The sequence below is a fragment of the Numida meleagris genome, chromosome 13, assembly GCF_002078875.1.
Source record: "Numida meleagris isolate 19003 breed g44 Domestic line chromosome 13, NumMel1.0, whole genome shotgun sequence".
NCBI classification, from domain to species: domain Eukaryota; kingdom Metazoa; phylum Chordata; class Aves; order Galliformes; family Numididae; genus Numida; species Numida meleagris.
The window spans coordinates 3,734,188-3,753,446 of NC_034421.1; the positions used below are offsets into that span (position 1 = coordinate 3,734,188).

Sequence of the window (19,259 nt, forward strand, 5' to 3'; positions counted from 1 at the left end):
GTTTTCATCATCCTTCTTGTTATCTGATTTTTCTTCTAAGGTTATTCCATTAAAATCATGTTGATCAATTTAGAAAAATGCAGGATTATAGCCATGAACACATCACATCTATTAGTTTGCCTTTCTCAATTAATTACAGCAAATCAAGAATATATAATTTAACATTGTTCCTCACAGTAAGAAATGTAATTTCATCACAAGACATTCAACATCAGTCTTTGCTTTCTAAAGACAAGATGCTTACACTGCAGCTGAAAATAACTCATGCACTCCATAAAAACAACACTGGAAGAATATTATTTAAGTCTTGGTATCTTTGTGAGTAAGCATATGGGAGACAATCATCAGTTCACTAACCACTGAACTAGCATCCTCCCTGGGTGAAACCACAGTCGTACTAAGTTGCTAATATTAATATAAGATAAGGAAATAAAAGTGTACCCAGCAGAAATCATACTGGCTTTTACACAGAATACAAGGATTTAAGTTGCCCTTCCCCTCCCTTCTTTTAAGTTAAACTAAAAGCTACCACTTTTAAAATGGAAAAAAATCTATAATATTTCAAGATGCGCAACACTTTTAGTTTTACCTGAAATAGATGTACTGTAGAAGCAGTACCTTTTAATATTGTGGAAAAATCTTCTACCTAACATGACCACATGTAAGTTGATGTGTTAGTTCATTGTTGTTGTATTATTACTGCGGGTTAAATTGCAATTTAGTAGATTTCTTTCAGGTTCTTTCTGGCTTCAGGTTCTGCTTTATTTTATTTTCCTGATCAACTAGTATGTTGAGAAGTTGCCAGGATGGCACTCAAAAGTATAAAGGCTGGGTACAACCAGAAGATTTAGTCTTTGTCTGAAGACCTCCCCCGTATTTAGGGACAATTTCACACATTCCTTAAAGTGCTCAGGTCACTTATACCTGGGGCATCATCTTTATCATGAAAGGGTAATCGCTGCAACCCGTGGCTGGATAGCCAGACCGACTGGTGTTTGAAGACAGAGACTTCATAAAAGAAGATCTCTCTCTACATTCTAGCCAAACTTGTCTGGAGTAGAATCATTACAGCCCCTGTAGTCTTCCTCTGGGAGGCTATAAAAATGTTTTCAAACGTCTACATTTCAAAAACGCAGAATCTGTTGTCTTGATCCTTTATGTTACTTCGCTAACTCTCTACTCCATAAAACACAGCAGGGCAACGTGGCTAGGTCATCGTGAATTTCTTCTGATAGCTAAGTAGGAAAGCCTATTGTTACACTGGGATAATACAGAAGATGGGATGATTCAGAAACTACACGAGCACCTTCTCCTGACTGTACAGGGATTGTCCATGATGGTCTTTGAATATAAACACAGCTGAGCTACAGCTCTATCTGGATAACTCTTACTCATAGAAGCCACAAAGCGAGCCTTCCCATCTCTTTACTGTGCACTCAACTTCTACTGCTGTGCCTTAGAGCTGTACCTTACCTGTTCTCAGACAATTAAGCACAATCACATTAAGTAGCAAGTGAACAAATTTAACTCTGAAGTTGCTAGCACTCTGAATTTAAAATCAAACCTAAAAGGTATATAAATCTATTTCTAATTTCCTTTATGTAAATTCAAGCCACATAGAGAAAACAATAATCAGTCATTCTGTTTGTTTTGGGGCTTTTTAAGTGGCACCATATTAGGTTATTTAAGCCCAGTAAAATTTAATGAGAGTTATTCTTGTTCTTGTAACTGTGTTCATTGCAGAAGATACTTCTAGAAGTGTGGTGAAGTCATTGTTTAATTTCTCCCCTGAGACTTCCAGCTATGTAATGTGATATTTCTCTTCTTCTCCTCCAATCTTTATTATTGATGCAGAAGCATATTTACACCATAAAAGCAGAGCAGCTGGCTAGTGACCCTTGGGAATATACCCCTGCTAACGAAGATTTTAGCCTCCCGCCAATAGTTACTGCATTCAGGTTGATTTAGTATGCTGAAAAACAATCCTATCTGAGAGTGTGTTACCTTCTACTCTCATTGTTTTCTAAAGCTCTGCCTCCCTTGGGAGAAGAGGAAAGGCAATATAAAAATCTTCTGGGACAACCATGTGGTAGTTAATGCAATTGCTTGCCTTGAGTTCTGCACTTTCTATTTGAGAGAGAAGAAAAATGGAAGTATAGAAACAAATCACAAAATTGTTTCCAGGATACCCACATGACTTACACCTTCTATAGGAAGACTTTTTACTCACAGATTAGAAATGTTCCCTAATACCTATGATGAATATCTTACTAGAATATTAACATCCAGGTTGCAAGGCGGTATCAGTCTGATTGTGCATTCATACCCGTTGGTCCCAGAAAGCAGCAAAACTACTTCTAACAAGTTCTTTACAATACCAGGCAAATAACCCTCAGGAAAACCAAAAATCATAGAAAAGAGAAAAGTTGACTCACCCAGCTGGTGATGAGGAACTCCAGCTATTGACCACTCCTTCCCAGATAGCAGCCTTCATCCAGAAGACATTCCTTCTTTGGAGACCTGCCCTTAAATGAGCACAGGGTGGGGTGGGCCCAGGCTCTGTCCCTCCCAGTCACGTGGGAAGCTCAGGTGAATGGCTCGCACCTGTCCTTCCTGGGCCGGACACCCCCTTCCCCAGGTGCTCCATCATCAGTTCAGGCTGTCACATCACGGTTCTCCTACAATATCTCTCTCTCCATTTAACACTTATCGTTTTTGCTAAGATTTTTTTTTCTCTAATTATTCAAATTTTTCAGGTCGATTAAGTCATCCTCCAAGAAAGTGTGCTTGTGGAAAACAGCACACATTAGCACAAAATCAGTGACATATATATTTTTTTTAAATAAATGCAAGATACTGACTCAGAGTACTAAACAGGCAAGCAAACCATAGAAATTTCCTCATTGAAAAGCTTTCTATATGGTATAATTGACAGTTCCCTAATTTACTCTTATCCATCAATGACTACAAGAATCAAGAGTCTACACTGGGAGATGCATTAGATGAAAACAACCTGCTGCATCTCTCAGAAAGTGCACTAAAAAAAATTGTATATGAGAATTCTTTCTTTAAAGCAGTTGGGATAAATTCCAAATGTTAGAAAGAGTCAATAGGCTATACCCTAGAAAATATAAACACTTGCAGAATGAGAATAAGAACTAAGGTTGTACAATATTGGCAAGATTTTCTTCTGGAAGCAGTTCCACGGCTGATTTTCCTGGCTAGAAAGCTGCAGTGCATTAGCAACCTGTCCTGGGGAGTGAAACCTTCTATTCTTTTCTCTTTTGTCTCACTGGCTCACCACGTTTTGTTTATTTATGTAAATAAAACTCCCCACCATTCTGTACTAATTATGCAAATTTGCAGCCCTTAGAAACTTACCACATGTATAGCTTATTGGACTATACAACAGTCACTGGAAAAAAACCCTTTTATTACACTTTCTTCACCTTTAAATGCAACAACATATATCACTTCTTCATTTCTTTATGATTCCTGGAAAACAAGGGAACCCCAAAACCTCATACCCTCCTATATTTTCTCAGATTGCTGTTTCTGTTTTTTTCAGGTGGTAGAGCTGTTCTCCTAGTCTCCCTACTGTATGTTTGATGTGTTAGTTCCTCCCTCGTTACACCCATGCAGGAAAGTGAAGGAGCAGCACAAAACAGAGGCAGCAGAATGGTGGAACCCTTTTACTAATCTAGATAATGAGACTTCACAGACATTCTCCCGTTTTGACCACTATTAAGTACAGACATTGCAAACAAGGCAAACGGAAAAAAAAATCCACAAATATCTTCTGTGATATATTAAAGGGACTTCATCATTGGTAGTGTTGTTAAAAATAAGCACATATCCAACTGAAAACATTTCACCCCAAACATGGCGATGGAGTCTCAAAAACACTACTGTATACAAATGATGCAAAAAGCAAGGCCTGAAGGTAGAAATGGGTTAATTTCTTGTTACTGTAATTATATGCTGAACAGTTTCAAACTGTTAGAAGGAAAATCTATTAATTCCAAACAGAAACCAGTTTTCACTTTAATTAAGCCAGGTAACGGAAATTAGCATTTCTCCTCTGTGGCACCTCGGCATTAAAACGTAACTGTTTGACCACGACCCTTCCAGCGGGGCCAGACAGGAACGATGTAACCAGCACAGATCCCCTCCCCAGTAACACAGCAAGGAAGCACTGAGTACTTCCTCACCGATCAAACCGAACATCTTAACCCAACATTCCCGCCAGCTAGCGAATCAACCGCCCCACGCTCCTTTGCCAGGAGCACTGGAAAACAAAACCAAACCACAATGCAGTGTGCTTTCCATTTCCAGTCAAGACAAAACGGGACCTGACAGACCCAACCAAGGTGACTCATTAAGCAGAAAAGCAGTTCCTCGTCACTGCTGTTATGAACGGTGCGATGGGAGTTGCAAACACAATGGGGCTTCCTTGAGGCCAGTTCTCAACACAGCCCAAACCAAACTGGGTTCACTTTGAATCGCTCTCAAAACAGATGCGTTGAAGGGAAAATCTTAAGCACAGTGGTCCGGTGTCTGTATTATTCACGTGATCTGCACACACACTCAAAGCACGAGGTGCAAGGCACCACCAACTGGCTAATTCCATGCAGCTGGCTGCAAGGAAGAACCAGCCACTGACTGCAGCTCCTTTTAGTTACCAGGGGAGCCCCTCAGTGCGGTAACTTCTTGAGCTTGGGAGGCAGTGAGGTTTCCTGCGCTAGGAACAAGAAAGAATGGGCAGCAATGGGTGTTGTAGCCCTCATGAGCTGCTTAATACTGGAAGGAGCAGGCAGACAAGGAACAGCTGGAAGGGACAACGGGAGGGTGCTCAGGGAACACTACACAGCAGTTGTGTGGGGTGGAACACCTGGAATGGCGAGGAGCACCCCAGCTGGCATTGGAGTGCTGTGGGGATGGAGGAAGTTCACCTTTTTCTGGTGCTATAAAGTGACAAAGGCTGGCAAGGAAGGCACCGTCCTGAAGAACACGCCTCAGCCCTCGATGGAGTGACCTTGGATTTGATGCGATTATTTACTGCGCTTGCCCGTGTGACTGTTATAGAGGCAGTGTCAAAAAAGGGAGAAAAAGGAGCAGGAGCTGCCACTCTTAACTCCAACGTACCTTACGCTCAATGAATAAAACCAAGCTCAGAAACTTTGCTGCACGGCCAGCCTCGCAGGCTGCATTCACCACGTCGCAGAGAGCAGTCGGAGGGTTAATTCCTCCCTCCAGGCTCGCCGGTTTTGTTACATACCTGGCTCTTTTCTACGTTCGCTGCAAAAAAACATAGCTGCCGGGAACGCGCGCGCCGGAGCGGCCGCACCCCGGCCTTGCAGGGCGTTCCTGGCCAGCCCCCGGCAGCCGCCAGCACAGCGGCGCCGCACGCGCCTAGGGGGCGCCGCGAGCGCGGGGACGCGGCATAACGGCCCGCCGGGCGCGCACGCGCGCGGCCGTTAGGGAGGCGCGTGGACGCGGGACAAAATCCCCCCGGGGCGCACGCGCGCGGCCGTTAGGGAGGCGCGTGGACGCGGCACGACGTCCCGCCAAGCTTGCGCGCCCGCGGCTCCTTGCGCCCTCTCCGCCCCGCGCGCCCTGCGCCCAATCAGCGGCCGGCGCAGGGCCCGAGGGAGGAGCGGGGCGATATGAGGGGCAGCCGCGGGCAGCTCCTGCCGGGTGGGGGGCGGCTCCTTCCTCCTCCAGCATCTGTGGAGAACAGAACCTGGCTTGAAATACATCTCCCCCCCCCACTCCCCCGTCCTGGTGGTTCCCTACATGTCCCCACAGTCCTTGGAGCTGTGCCGCAGAGGCTGCTCCCCGCGCTGCCCCAGCCCCGCTTAGGTGTGGGTCGGGGGAAGGTGGGCTGAGGGGAGGGAGGCGTGGGGGCAGCGGGCTGAGCGCGAGCCGGGGGAGGGGGCGGCCGGGCTGGGGCTGAGGGAGGTGAGAAAAGTTCCGGCCGCCTTTAGGAGGCGGGGGGAGCGCTGGCGGGGGTGTTGTTGGCTCAACTTCACGCTGAGGTGCTTTGTTTGTAAGTTGCGCTCATCCTGGGTGTCCGCCTCGCGGAGCTACCCGTCTCCTTTCCGTTTAGCGCGGGGGGAGGGGATCTCCCCCGAAACTTTTCCCTTTACGGAAGGCGGGACTGGAACAATACCCGACGCATTGTTTGAACGCTGAGACCTTCGGCGCTTTTTTTTTTTTTTTTTTTTTCCTCCCTTTGGGTGCGCTTCTATTGCCGCCGCCGCGGTGGTAACGCGTTCCTCCCGTGTTTACAGCCGCTGTGAGGGAAAGCCGCCCGGCGGAGCGAGCTCAGCCCCGCGCCGCGCCAACAACGAGAGCGGGAGCGCGGCCGGGCGGATTTCACCTTGTTGCTGTTTGTTTCGGGAGATGTCGCTCCCCCCGCCCCGGAGGCTGTCCAGCTGCGGGTTGGCTCCGCTGCTGCGTCCGTAGTCGGGCAGAAGCAGAACGCGTTACGTGCGAGAGGTGATTTTTTTTTTTTTTTTTTTTTTTTTGTCGCGGTCGCCCTGCAAGGAGGAAACCGGCGCCAATCTTCGAGGAGGAGGGAAATACGACCAGCTGAGCTTTTCCCTACCTCCGGCTGAACGTGAGTTCAGGTGACGCCGCCGCCGGCCTGCGGCTGGCTCACTGCACGGCCGGCTGCAATCGCTGCCGGAGCCCGCGCGGTTTACCTCTCGAGGACCCTTCAGACCCTGCTATTGACGGGAGAGATTTGTATCCCGAGGAAAATCGGATTAATATAAACTATGCAGAGCTTGGCGGGGATATCTGGAGACTAACCTGTCTGCATGGCTAATCTTGAAATTGTCTGAAATAAATCCTCGGCGCAAGGAAGAGCGAGATACTTTCAATTAGTGTTGTTGTTGTTTTTTTTTTTTCCATTGGTGCTTTTTTTTCCCACCCCTTGTACACGACTTTAACCCTTCCACGCCGAGGTTTTTATGGGAGAATGGGACACATGCCGGAAGATTCGCTGCGTTTGATGAATATCACAGGGGTAACAGTTTCCATCATCCTTGCGGTATGAAAGGTGCTGTGGGGTTGTGTGCTGCTGGCTGAGATGGATCCAACCTTCTGTGTTGCTGTTAGCAATGTGCTGAAGGATCCGGATTTACTGAAATACCGACGCCAGTAAACTTACTCCTTCTCTGTTGAAGGCATTGGATGTGACAGTGCGGAGAAACATGTGTTTCACATTTCTGACTGGTTGTTTTGGTGCAATCAATACTTCCACAAGAAACATTGACTTCAATGGTAATTATAATACAGTGAGGCACACAGAGTGCTGCTTTCGGGCTGCATGCAAAGTGAGCACAAATCAAAGAGTCCTCGGTTCCTGTGAAGTGGGGCTTTCTGTTCCCCCAAAACTCCGGGGCAGAGGCAGCTGGCGATGTTCCCAGCCCACCAAAGAGAGCCTGGCCTCAGGGTGCGGAGTGAGCGATGACCAAAGCGCTGTCAGGAGTGGCAGGCAGTCGGATCGGATGGGGAGCAGTGAGGCAGTGATGGTTGGAAGAAAGGTGGATCGTGAAATTATTGCCCGGAGGAATAGCAGGCGAGACGGAATGATGATGAAGTTAAACTTCTGTTTCTTCTTCTGTCGACGATGGTGGGCGTTTCTGTTGCTACAGCTCCACATGTTGCAAGCACTGGCACAAGGTAAGGCTAGAGACATTTTTGTTTGTAGAAATGCTGCATCTGCCTTCCAAGAGGAAGGCAATTTTGCTTGGGTAAAGATATGCCATTTTACTTTGTCCCTGTCAGAGGGAAACTGCAGAATTTGCAGGGAGTTGATTTCATGCAGGAACGGTCATTCATTATGCACGATTCTTTCGTTATGGAGCAGGGATTTGCGGACTGTATCTGCATGTTTCTCTTTCTCATCCTCCTATGCTTCCCCTATCCCCACCTCCCACAGAGAATCAATGGCTTATCAGGACTGAATCTGTGCTTGTATTTACTCAAATCTGTCTGTGTGTTTCTGTGTTTTTTCTCTCGGGCAGCAGAAGAGTTAACTGCTGGTTGTGTGTGTTTAAAAACACTGTGCACTGAGATAAGTTATTAGGAGAAGGGGACTCATAAATCCGCCTACTAGAACTAAATCAGGCATGTAAAAGGAATTCTTTAAGCATATGAGTGCTATACTGTGTGAACCTTAGTTCGAGCATTGTTCATTTCTTTTGGATTGCCAAGTAACATTTACCCGAGACAAAAACTGCAATTGATTCGTATCTGAGCATTTCCACATCAGAGATGCTTGCAGTCAAATGAGTCACTTGTAAACGCAGGGTCAGAGTCGACCAATAGACGTTAAATATCAAGTGTCCGTCACTGCATGTAAATTCCCTTCTCAAAAACAAATCGCGAAACATAGCTTAATTCTTAATAATCCTTTGAGAGAGCAAGCAATAAATGGCAGGCAGAAGCATTACAGTTGGCTGCGCAAAATAACGTGCTGAACAAATGCAGCTTTCACTTTCTTTGCTGGGCTGAGTTTTATTGCAGTGTGCATTGTCTGACTGAAGTGGTGTGTGTCGTACAACGCTGAACTGTATCGTGTGGGACGATGAGTTGTTTATCACAGCGGAAGTTAATACTCCATGAAGGGGAATGGTCTTTGTTTTTTAGTTCTTTGTTTTTGAGTATTTCATAGGGAACAACTGTGCATTCAGCTTTAATAACTGGATGGGCTTGTGAGTTGAGGGTTACACAGCCAAGTCTGCAGTAGTTTGTCTGCTCAGGGTTTACTGCTGCACCTTTGAAAAGTTTGGAGCCTCAGGATACAGAAGAATTTTAATCCAGTGTTTAAAAATGGACTCCACCCTCGGAAACCTTTTTCAGTGCTTTGTTTATGCTGTCATTCCCATTCCCAAAATGCTTATGCTGAGGCCTGCAAGCCCTAACAGGATATTGTTATTCGGAAACAAGACATACCTGAAATAATTCTCCCAGCAAATAAAAATTCACGTAACTTTTTTTTCCCCTTTTGGTAGTTGTTGATAGGTGCCAGTATGACGCTTAGGTTTGGAAGGCGAACACTGATTATTCTTGATGTACGCATTAAAAGTGCAAAGATTTTTCATTTGAAATGGCTTTAAGGGCAAGTTATTCAGGAAGCAATGCAGATGTCTTGTAAAACAGTTTTCTGTGATTTAGTAGTAAGCCAGCAATCTAATTGGATTATAGGATGAGTTGAAACTTTTATTTGGCAAAAACTAGGAAAAAAATATTCCAGTAAAGGATTTCAGGTTGCTAAGCATTTGCAGTGCTATCAGTTTTAGGTCCTGTATCTCTTTGGGAGTTATGCGGTAGTCACAAACTATTCTTAGGAAAAGTCCTAATACCAAGTTGGCTTTACCCATCTAACTAAGGTAGGATGGGATGTGAAGAGAGAGAGATGTGTTATTTCTGAGAAATGCTGGTGTAGATAAAGGTGTGGAGTTGAGAAGACATTAAACAATGAAAGAAAAAAAAAGTGCAGAAAAATAGATGGTTCCACCTAATGTAGTGCAAAAAATGCATCCTAGAGTTAGGCCTTTAAAAGTTGTTTGACTCTCAAACCAATGTGGAGGTCTTAACATTCAGTGCTTCTGTTAGGTTTTCATAAATTTTGTATTTGTTTCTTAGTCACGGTTTTTTTTGCTCTCTGAGTTCTAATGGAGTCTAAAACATTCCTCATTTACATGCCAGAATTTAGAGAGAAGGTGACAGTTGTTGTAGAAGTCCTTCTTGAAAATAGAAATTCTGGTACAATCTCAAAAACTTTATTGGAGTGATGTGATCGTATTCAGGAAAGAATTATATGACTCCAATCTTACTATGTGATAGAAAAAATGAACATTCTAAATATACAGGCCACGGTTATTTTGGAAGACTCATAATACTATGCTATAACCAGCTAGTGTTTCTGTAACAATTACTTAAGCATTAAAGAAATTAGAAATACTTCAAATATTCTCAAATGCAAGTTCTAACTTCTTGGGAAATGTATTAGATACAGTCATTGAGATTAAGTATGTTGTACTGTAAAGTGAATGGAAGAAAATATTTTCACCTCCAACAGGTTATCTGAGTATTCTCTCGTCTTGCATGATCATCCATGTTAAAGCAGATCTAGAGAGAAACAGTAGGTGAAATCACCTGTAAATTCATTTTGCACTTAGCTTTTCAGCTTCTCTGTCTTCTCTAGTAGTTGTGTTATATAGTTCTTTATAATGACTTATATGATTGCTTTTTCCTTTTCCAAGTAAATTTAATTATTATGAATCATACATTGGCTTACTGTAATGAATAATAATTTTTTCCCCAAACCGTAGTACAGTTAGGGCAGACCTTTGTGGAAGAAGCTGACGGATGACCAACGCTATGGCCTGTTCCATGGCACAGCCCGGAGCAGTGCTCCCACTGCTGTTCTGATTGCAGGTCCTCGCGTAGACACCCCTCAGACTCTCGCTCTGCTTACCACACTGGTCAGTCTGTGAATGTGAAACGTCAGGAAAATTTGCCTGGAAGAGTCTGAAAACTTAGACATTTCTTTACATAGCTCTATATGTTGGTTATCTTCTGCCATGATGCCTCTTTTTATGGTATATTTGTTAAATGTGAGTGTTAGGTGCTAGCTAGCCTTAAGTCATTGCGTGTCATCAAATAGTGGTGAGGTGCTAATTGATAATCACCATAATTATCAAATTAGAATTTGCAGGGTGATGGTAGAAGTGAATCATTTCCACGCAGTAACTGCTGTGCTTGGAAGGATGTTATCCTGCGGTGACCTCTAGCTCAAGGGTCTAGTAGGCCTTTGCATGGTCCTGTTGAATACACGCTGCTCTTTGCAGGGTTGGAATATTGGTTAGATATGAGGCTAACAAACACTGATGTTACTGCATTATGAAATGTTCACTGAAATGCCAGACTATTTGTATGAAAATAAGAAAATTCTGCTTATTTAAAGAGATTGGAAGCTGCTGGAAGTTACTCTGTGCATTTTAATTGATTTGAGTATCTCTCAGTGCCTTACTTCTGTTGAAGAACAAGAGAATACTTAGAAAATATACTCCTTTTGGATTGATGGCTGTAGTTCAGAATGATTTTAAAACAGATAAAGCCAGTTCATAGCTTTAAGTTTCTCCAACAGGAGAAGGTTATCTTCAAATATTGAGAAAGAGAAGCTTGTCTGATTTTTCTTATTTTAACAGCAATGGAAGTGTAATCTTTTTATGCCCCTTGCTGGAATCTATAACTCAGCATTCTACAAGGACGTGAATGCATAGTTAAGGTGGTATTGATATCTGTTATGTTTTGACAGAAGCAGTGATATGGGAGGTAACAGAAAATGCTGCTAGGGCCTTGCTTTTTTAATTCAAATATCTGATCTTTTGTGACTTATAAATATGGTAAGTTCTGGAAATGTTTCCACGAAAATTTCAATCTGTGTTTGATGTGTAGAGATGATAAGCTACCTGCATAGGGTAGTTCCTTGTTGGAAGGACAGAGAGACAGTTTGACGTGAATGTGGTATTTGCTGGATAATGAAAAACATTACGAATTACATGTTGAATGATGCATTTCTCATCCCAAAAGATTCTGCTACTATTTATTGGAAATTCATTAGTGTATACTGGATGTAGTTGTTGTGTTCTCTTTCTTTAGAATAATGTTTTAAATATGTACTCGTTTTTTAACAGATTAATTCTTTGGGTATGTGATTATAATAATAATAAATGAATTTGAAGGAGAAGTTACAAGCCCAGTCTAAACAGAAATGGGATGGAGAGAGCAGAATTTTTCTGTGGCAATATTTAACTTTTAACTCTCTCTGTGGTAAATCTAAGTTTGCCTCCTCTGCTTATCTTTGGCTGAAAAATTATTTCCTCTCAATATTTCTCAAAGCAAGTTCAGAGAAGTACATATCTGTCAACATTTAAAGTACACCATTTCAGACAGTTTCTTGAGAGTACACTGTTATAGTACTATTAGAGGGGCAGCAAGATTGTACACGTAGGTTGCTCCAAAAGTAACGCCTTCTATTTATTTCCATGGTAACTGCAACAAATTCAAAGAGCACAATAATGCTATTTGCTAGAGCAAATTCTCAGCTACAAAACACTATTTTTCAATGCAGTCACCACCATTAGCTCTGCATTTTTGCCACTGATGAACAAAAGCCAGCATGCTGCACTGGTAAAAATCAGAGGTGACCTGCTGTGCCACTGTTGAAACGCATCACCTACCAGCTCCCTGTGCTCACATCCACCCTTTGGTCTCCATAAATGTTCAGCGTTGAATGTCAGTGGGTACGATTTTTTCCGCATTTATTTACACACCTTTACTCCGTCTGCGCTTCCACGTCAGACTCAGCTTTGCAGACAGCCCCTCTGCTGCCATCTGTCACATGGCAACAAAGTGTAACGTCGTGGGGCAACATAATAAAACAGGAGGCATTACTTTTGGAGCGTCCCTGGTATAGTGCATCTTTATGTAGGATCTGTTTGTGCATCACCAGAAGATACTTAGACCAGGAATGGCTTAGATACAGAGGGAAACTGGGATGGTTTAGTCTCAGCGTTCTGCAGCACATCTTTCACATCACTCAAGAAAAAAGAAAGGGAATGGGTGCTCCTGGCTCATAGTCCTTGGAAGGTTGTTCTGGAAGGCTCTGTTATTTCAGGCTATTTTGAACAACAAAGACAAATGTTGACTAATGTTTTGAAGATTATCTTGCTGATTAAACAAACCATAGAAATATTAATAAGAAGTCTTATGGTGAATAATTAAGAAGCTGTGTGAAGGTCTTAGACTTTTAGATGTCTCGAAGGGAAATGTTCTGTTTTACTGTTCTTAGGGGCACACACCTGCATATCTTGAAAGTACTGTTGATGAAAATGAAACATCTTCATCCACTTAGCAACTTTGTGTACAGCTTTACCTGAGCATCAGAAGGGGCTGGTTACTTGACTCACCTGGGCCTTTTTGCTGTAACGAGTCTGTGGGCAGACTGATAGCAAGTAGATTGCATGTGAAGCAAACCCCTGTTCATGCTGAGTTCACCACGGAATGAGCTTTTTCAACTATATATGCAGAAGTCCTTTGCATATATAAGTATCTGGTGTGTATTTAAGTGAACAAATTGATGATTTGTTGATCCCTCAGTGGTCTCCAGAATGATTTTCTTCTTGAAACTATGTGAACTAGAATAACTTTCACAAAGATTTGTTCAGAGAAAATACCAGAACTAAGGTGGCTTGTACATCTTTAATCCACATTCCTTATGCGTGAGCATTATGATTAAGTTTGAATTGATACATAATGTTTTACTGCCTTAGCCTAGTTAGAAACTAAGACTGAATGCTGCTCACTGATCAGTTTTTCAGTATTTTGTTTTCTTGTTGGTGCTTGGCCCCATCTTTCATTTACTTGAAATGTTTTAAATTTAGCACAAGAAGACTTTTGTGTGGTTTAAAGGAAGAACTGTTAGCAGCTATGGCATTGCGTTGGATTAGACTACTTATAGTTATTACAGCTGGAAAGCAGGTGGTTAGTGAGAGCTGCTTTCTGTGTCTGAGCGACTATAGAGTATTTTCTAGTGAATAAAGACTCTTCTCTCTGTGTACCTCAAACAACCCTTTGCTAGCCCTGTAGCTCATGCAGAACGAAAATATCACTCCATGAAAGATGGGTTCCTGGGTGTTCCTGCCTGTGATGTTGGGTGTCTTACCAAATAGTTCAGACAATTTCATAATTTCCATTCCCTTGGAAAAAATTATTTTCTTATTCACAGGTAGTCAAATTAACTTTGTTAAATTGCAGATGCGTAGAAGTTGGCGTGCTTTCTTATGGGAAGTGTAGCATTTTCTCAGTTGATCAGTTATGAATAGGTATGAAATAGATGCAATGATGTTTCCATATTAATTAATTTATTTTCCACCTAAGTAAAACTTTCATATGCTCTATGGACATGATCTTTGAAAAGTCACCTCCCCAGAACTTCCAATGCATTCTGTAGGGATTAGGTCATGTAGCATTTGCAGTTTGAGTTCAAAGGGTTATGTGGTTGAGAAGGTAAGAACCTCTTATTTCAGCGCACACATTGACTTTATTACTTTTAAACTCCCATGACTGCTTTTGTAAGATCTATGTGTGATACAAATTGTTGGCTTCTAGACATATGTTATTTGCATATTGTATCTTGAGTGTTGGTATTTCTGGTTTACTTAATCATTTTTTGTTCCGCCCTTGCTACAGAATACAATAAAGTTGTTACTATGTAGACTACATAGTAGTCTGTTGCTAATCACGTGTTTTATCTGTAAAATGTCCTGTGTTACTACTAGCACCCTCACCAACAGTAAAAATAGGGGCTTTGGAAGGCTGAGCAATTGTAAGGCTAATGTTCAGCTGTTTTTGCTCCCTGAGCTAGCTGAAACTGGGAGTCATTCAAGTATCAGGGACAGTGTGAAAGCATTGATGGGTTTATGTGGCCGTGGCACTTGATCCTGGCAGCCATCACTAAGATCAGTGATCGGGAAATTGTTAGAGAACTTTCAGGTATAGACAAAATACAAGAGAATGTACACTGGCTGTCTAATGAAGAAGCATTTGGAGGCTGGTGTTCCTGGAGAGAAAATAGGAAGCTACTACTTTATAGGGGTGGTTTAGAAGACTTAACTTTGGATTTCTTTTCTGAAAGGCACTTTAAGGGAATTCTTCCTTTTGTTAGAGGGAAGCTTATTTTATAAGTACTAAAGTTAAGCAATGCAAGTATTCCCCTTAATCCCCTTATGTATCAATTCTTTAGACATACAAATGGAAAAATGTTTTTTTCCTCTGTCTTGTCTACCGAAGTTGCAAATTTCACAGGTACTGCTTTTTAACATTTGCATCTAATATGCAGATTCAGCAGGTAAAAATGATGATAGCAACTCCAACTGATAAAATTAAGCCTTTAACACTACTTTATGCAAAATGTGGGAGTGGATTGTGCAATCTTATGGTATGTCACAGCATTCAGATAAGTTGTGCAGTGTCATTCTTGATAAACGATAAAGCATTTGTGGTTTTTAGGCAGGTAACTTGAATCCTTAATCCTGTTTTTCAAATTTCCATGCTCTGTTGCAGCAGCCTGAAGAGAAAGTTGATTCTGGTAGATAAATCATTATCCCATAGGTCTCTTTAAACCACTTTATGATCTTTCAAGCAATAAGCCATATTTTTTCAAAATTAACTCCTACGTCTAACAAGTTATCTAGAAAATAATTTGTTAGGTACAGCCCTCTTGGACTAGAAAGTAGAGTAATGATACTTAACTCCAGTATGTGTTGCTAAAGTGGTCCCACACTGATTCCAGGGTGAAACCGAGGACTTTGTAACTCACTACTGTGCAAAAATCAGAAGATCTGATAGACGCTACTCCCATCCTCAGATTTGTATTCATCTATCTCCATATATGTTGTGGCTTTGACAAGTGCTTTTGGCATTGAGTTCATAGGAAATCTGGTCAGTAGCATTACAGCCTTCTAAAAATTCTACTAAGAATGAAATGGAACTACTTGATTATGCCTAACATCTGGATGTACAGAAGAAGATACATTTCATTATACTGTTTGCTCAACCAATGTTTTTGTCTAATACAACAGTCATTGTTATCTTTCTTGGACATTGGAGAACATCCTTTATTTCTTATTACTTATCTGTGAGGAAGTGCAGAGGACATTCATGACTAAGTACTTCTTAAATAACTAGATGGTATGCAGTGATCAGAAACGAAATATATGGCACTAGGCCATACCTGCAATTCAAAGATATGTTTATTGTAACATGGAACAAATGGAAAGTGACGCACTGCTGCTGTATTGAAATGGGTAGGAGAAGGGAAGGGAATTGTCTAACAATAGTTCTGATTATGTGCATGGGTTATTTTGTTTTCAAGTTCTCTTGAATCTGTGCACATAGAGGTGCCACTGACTTTTCTTTCTGACTGTTTGGGACTGTTTTCTTCCTTCATCATCCAGAGGTTGACTGATTCTAACCTATGGTGCTAATGGTGTTTTGCAAAATAGTACCCCTCTGCATTCTTCTTTGTTGTCTTCACTAAGGAGAAACTCTGTCCATCAGTGTCCTTTAAAATCTGCAAGAACTCTACTTTTTTATGATGCATGCAAAAAGCTTTACAGTTGTGTAGTTGGTAATGCGCTGGAAACGCTGCTGTCCAGGTTGATGAGGACTGTCTAATTCTTTGTACATGTGACAATCTGTGTGTCTCACTGAGTCCCGTTTTGTATTGTCTTCTCTCCTGGAATTAGTGTACAAGACTCAGTATTTTGAACTACTCCTCAGAGGTCTGTGTCTTGAAAAGAACACGTATTTTATGTAATAATTTCCTGACGTTTGTAGCCTGAGAGAAAGTGTTTCCTATTCCCAGAGCCTAATTGTACTATTGCTAGATATCCGTACAAGGCTGAAAAAATTCTGCATCTAAGCATTTTTGTTCATGGAAATGGGATACGAGGTAAACAATTTTGCCTTGGTTCAACAAGCAAAATAGGTGTATTAGTATCTAATATCTTTATTTCAAGTTCGCCTATACCTATTTTGATAACAATCTTTCTTATATTAATTTTCATTATATGTGATTTATTGTTAGCATTAATTGGTAAAATATTTATACATATTTTTCTGAATCTTCTGTTGAGAATTGAGCATAGAAGCGTGTCAAACTGAAAAGTTTTTAGTGGTGGTAATTCAATGTCACATTCACTATGTAAATGTATCATGATTAAAACATGATGCTTTGTCAGTCCCATTCAAGTTTGTCACAAGTATAATTCTCATCTTTTGTATTCTGAATTTAACTATGTCTTCTACTACCCAAAACTTGAACGTATACTTACAGCACACTGTTGTCATCAAAGTCAGCAAAGTTAATCGTTGTGCTTGGTAAACTTGAAGACTGCAGATCTTATTAATTGCATTACAGAAATTTAGGTGAGATCTAAAACTTAATTTTGTAATTCACAAATTCTTGGAGTTATACTATTAAAAATGAACCAAAATACTAGTGAAGTAGGTAGTGAGAAAATGTAATATGGCTCTGCATTTGGACTATCCTATTCTCATGAGCAGAGATGAATACTTTTTATCTATAACAATGCAGAATGGAAGCTTGATGTCTGCAAAATAGCTTTCACCAACAAACGTGTTATCACTTTCAGCCTAAATGCTCTTTGACTGAATAGAGATAAAACACTTTTTTCAAATTTTTTTATGCATTTGACATCATTCTGAATACATCTATTTTAATATTTCCTTTCTGTAGGCAATTTCCTCTGTAATTTGGCAGTCAGTGAGGAGAGACACAAACACAAGTAAAACACAGGCAAATGTCACTGTAAAACTAAAAACTGCCAGCAGAGGAAGCTGCTGCTAGGTAGAGCTTTTAAAATTATTTCAGAAATAATTGTGGCTTCCCCAAAGTGGCTGAGACCAAAAGATCTCAGTGAAATAGTCTTTGGTCTAGGTTCTACTGTTGCTGAGGTATAGCTAAGTAGGATTGTGTTTTCATTGTCCTTAAAATTCTTAGTTGCATTGTGATAGTTATTAAATGAAGGATATCCTTTAGAGAGTAAGTAGGAGTTATTTTTCTATACTTAGAAATGACAAAATGCAAAAGCTTTCACCCATTGATAAGTAGAATAATAAAGGGCAGTGATTTATAAGTCTGAATTTGTGGCAGAAGAATTAGTAGACAATATTTCTAATTTCTGACTTTATGTCTCAGCTTCATCGCTGTCAATGGAGTCCTCAGTTTGGGAAGAACCTTTCCATTAGGGTGTGTTCTGATCTCAGCTGAAGTTCCGTGCTCATCATGGGCATATGTAGCTGGAAGGTAACAAAAAGCTCAGCTCCTCTTGATCACTCTGCTGAGTTGAGAAGCACAGGAGTAACTGTCAGTTTGTGCTTGTGCAGTCTGGTCAGAAAGACTAATTTGGTTAAGAAAGGCTCAGTGATGCATTTTATTATTTAATAGCTGTCCTGACGGTTTGCACAAACAAGGTCAAATTGTTCATATTGTGTATAAAAAAATCAAGTGGTGAGTAACCATGGATTTTTTACTCTTCCATGCGAACATATGTCTGTTTTCTTACAAGAGGTCTTAGCCTTCTAAATAACATTCTGTAGAGCTGCTGAACTTCATAACTACTCATAAACTAACTTTTGTGCCAACGTTCACTGCAGTTGGGGGTTAGCTGTCACTTTATTAGAATTAATGGCATAGCTACTCCTGTTTACTTGAAATTCATTGCAGCATGAAAGTGAATAGGTGTTGGTGCTTTGGTAAATCATGGCACATTGCACAGTTTTTATAACCAATTAGCGAGTGTTGGTGTTGGGCTTGTGCAGTGCATTTAGTTGTCACTTACACTTGAATGTTGAATTTAATTAACATCCAGATCAGTGTGTTTACTAGAAGAGTTCTGTTTGAACCATTAACATGTGTCAAAGGCTGTGGGTATTGCATCACTTGTGAAAGAGAGAAAATGTTTGCAACTGTTTTATTGCCAGACAAGATACAGTGCTGTTCTAGGAACATGACTGCCTTGACTGAAAGCTCCCAAAACCAATATGGGAGATGCCAGATATGGATTTCCTCTAATTCAGTCAAATCTTATATCCCATGTGAAAGGCAGATTCAATTTCATGCATATTTGCAGCTCTCAGTTACTTTTCCAGATATCCAACAGCCTGAGCTGCCTTGAGATTCTGAAAAAGTGGCTACATGCTGAATAAACTGTGTGCATGCTTGGTTGGTCAGATGCTGTGAGGCAAATAAAACACAGGACAGAGCTATTCAGAGCTCATGTAATAAGCCTGCAAGTAGAATGTTCTGTACGCCAAAGAGCCGTCCATAGTGATTGATATACTGGAATTTTCAAAGTGTTCAGTGTGTTTCAGCTCAGTGAAGCCCTGTTATTGTTTCTTGTAAGAATTTCTTTTATTTTTCTTAATTTTGCAGACCAAGTGTTACTTCTGCATAGGAAAAGGTTTGAAATTATCATATTAATATGTTATTTTTGATTTACATAATTATATTTTCCAAAATAGGATTTAAGTAACTGCCTTGTTTTTAATAATACTTTTTTATCATGTTATTTTAACATATCTGAAAGAATGTTTTGTATCATTTGACGTTGAGTTAAATAACTGAACGCTTGCAGATTTTTTTTTGGCAT

General features: G+C 41.0%; 2 protein-coding genes across 11 annotated transcripts in view; one reads left to right on the plus strand and one right to left on the minus strand.

Moving 5' to 3' along the window:
- Positions 1 to 5,406, minus strand: part of CARD11 (caspase recruitment domain family member 11) — a 112,635-nt gene extending 107,229 nt beyond the window's left edge. For 2 of the 3 annotated variants that reach the window (XM_021412035.1, XM_021412033.1), the window contains exon 1: positions 2,436 to 2,498. The gene's annotated coding sequence lies outside the window, so the exon portion shown is untranslated. Of the gene's footprint in view, positions 1 to 2,435; positions 2,499 to 5,278 lie in introns of those variants that run through there. The other variant, XM_021412034.1, reaches the window with a different exon arrangement.
- Positions 5,538 to 19,259, plus strand: part of SDK1 (sidekick cell adhesion molecule 1) — a 367,601-nt gene continuing 353,879 nt past the window's right edge. For 2 of the 8 annotated variants that reach the window (XM_021412017.1, XM_021412022.1), the window contains exon 1: positions 5,905 to 7,692. In XM_021412017.1, the coding sequence (XP_021267692.1) occupies positions 7,221 to 7,692 (472 nt within the window). In that variant the 5' untranslated portion in view covers positions 5,905 to 7,220. Of the gene's footprint in view, positions 5,880 to 5,903; positions 7,693 to 19,259 lie in introns of those variants that run through there. The other 6 variants (XM_021412018.1, XM_021412020.1, XM_021412021.1 and 3 more) reach the window with 6 other exon arrangements.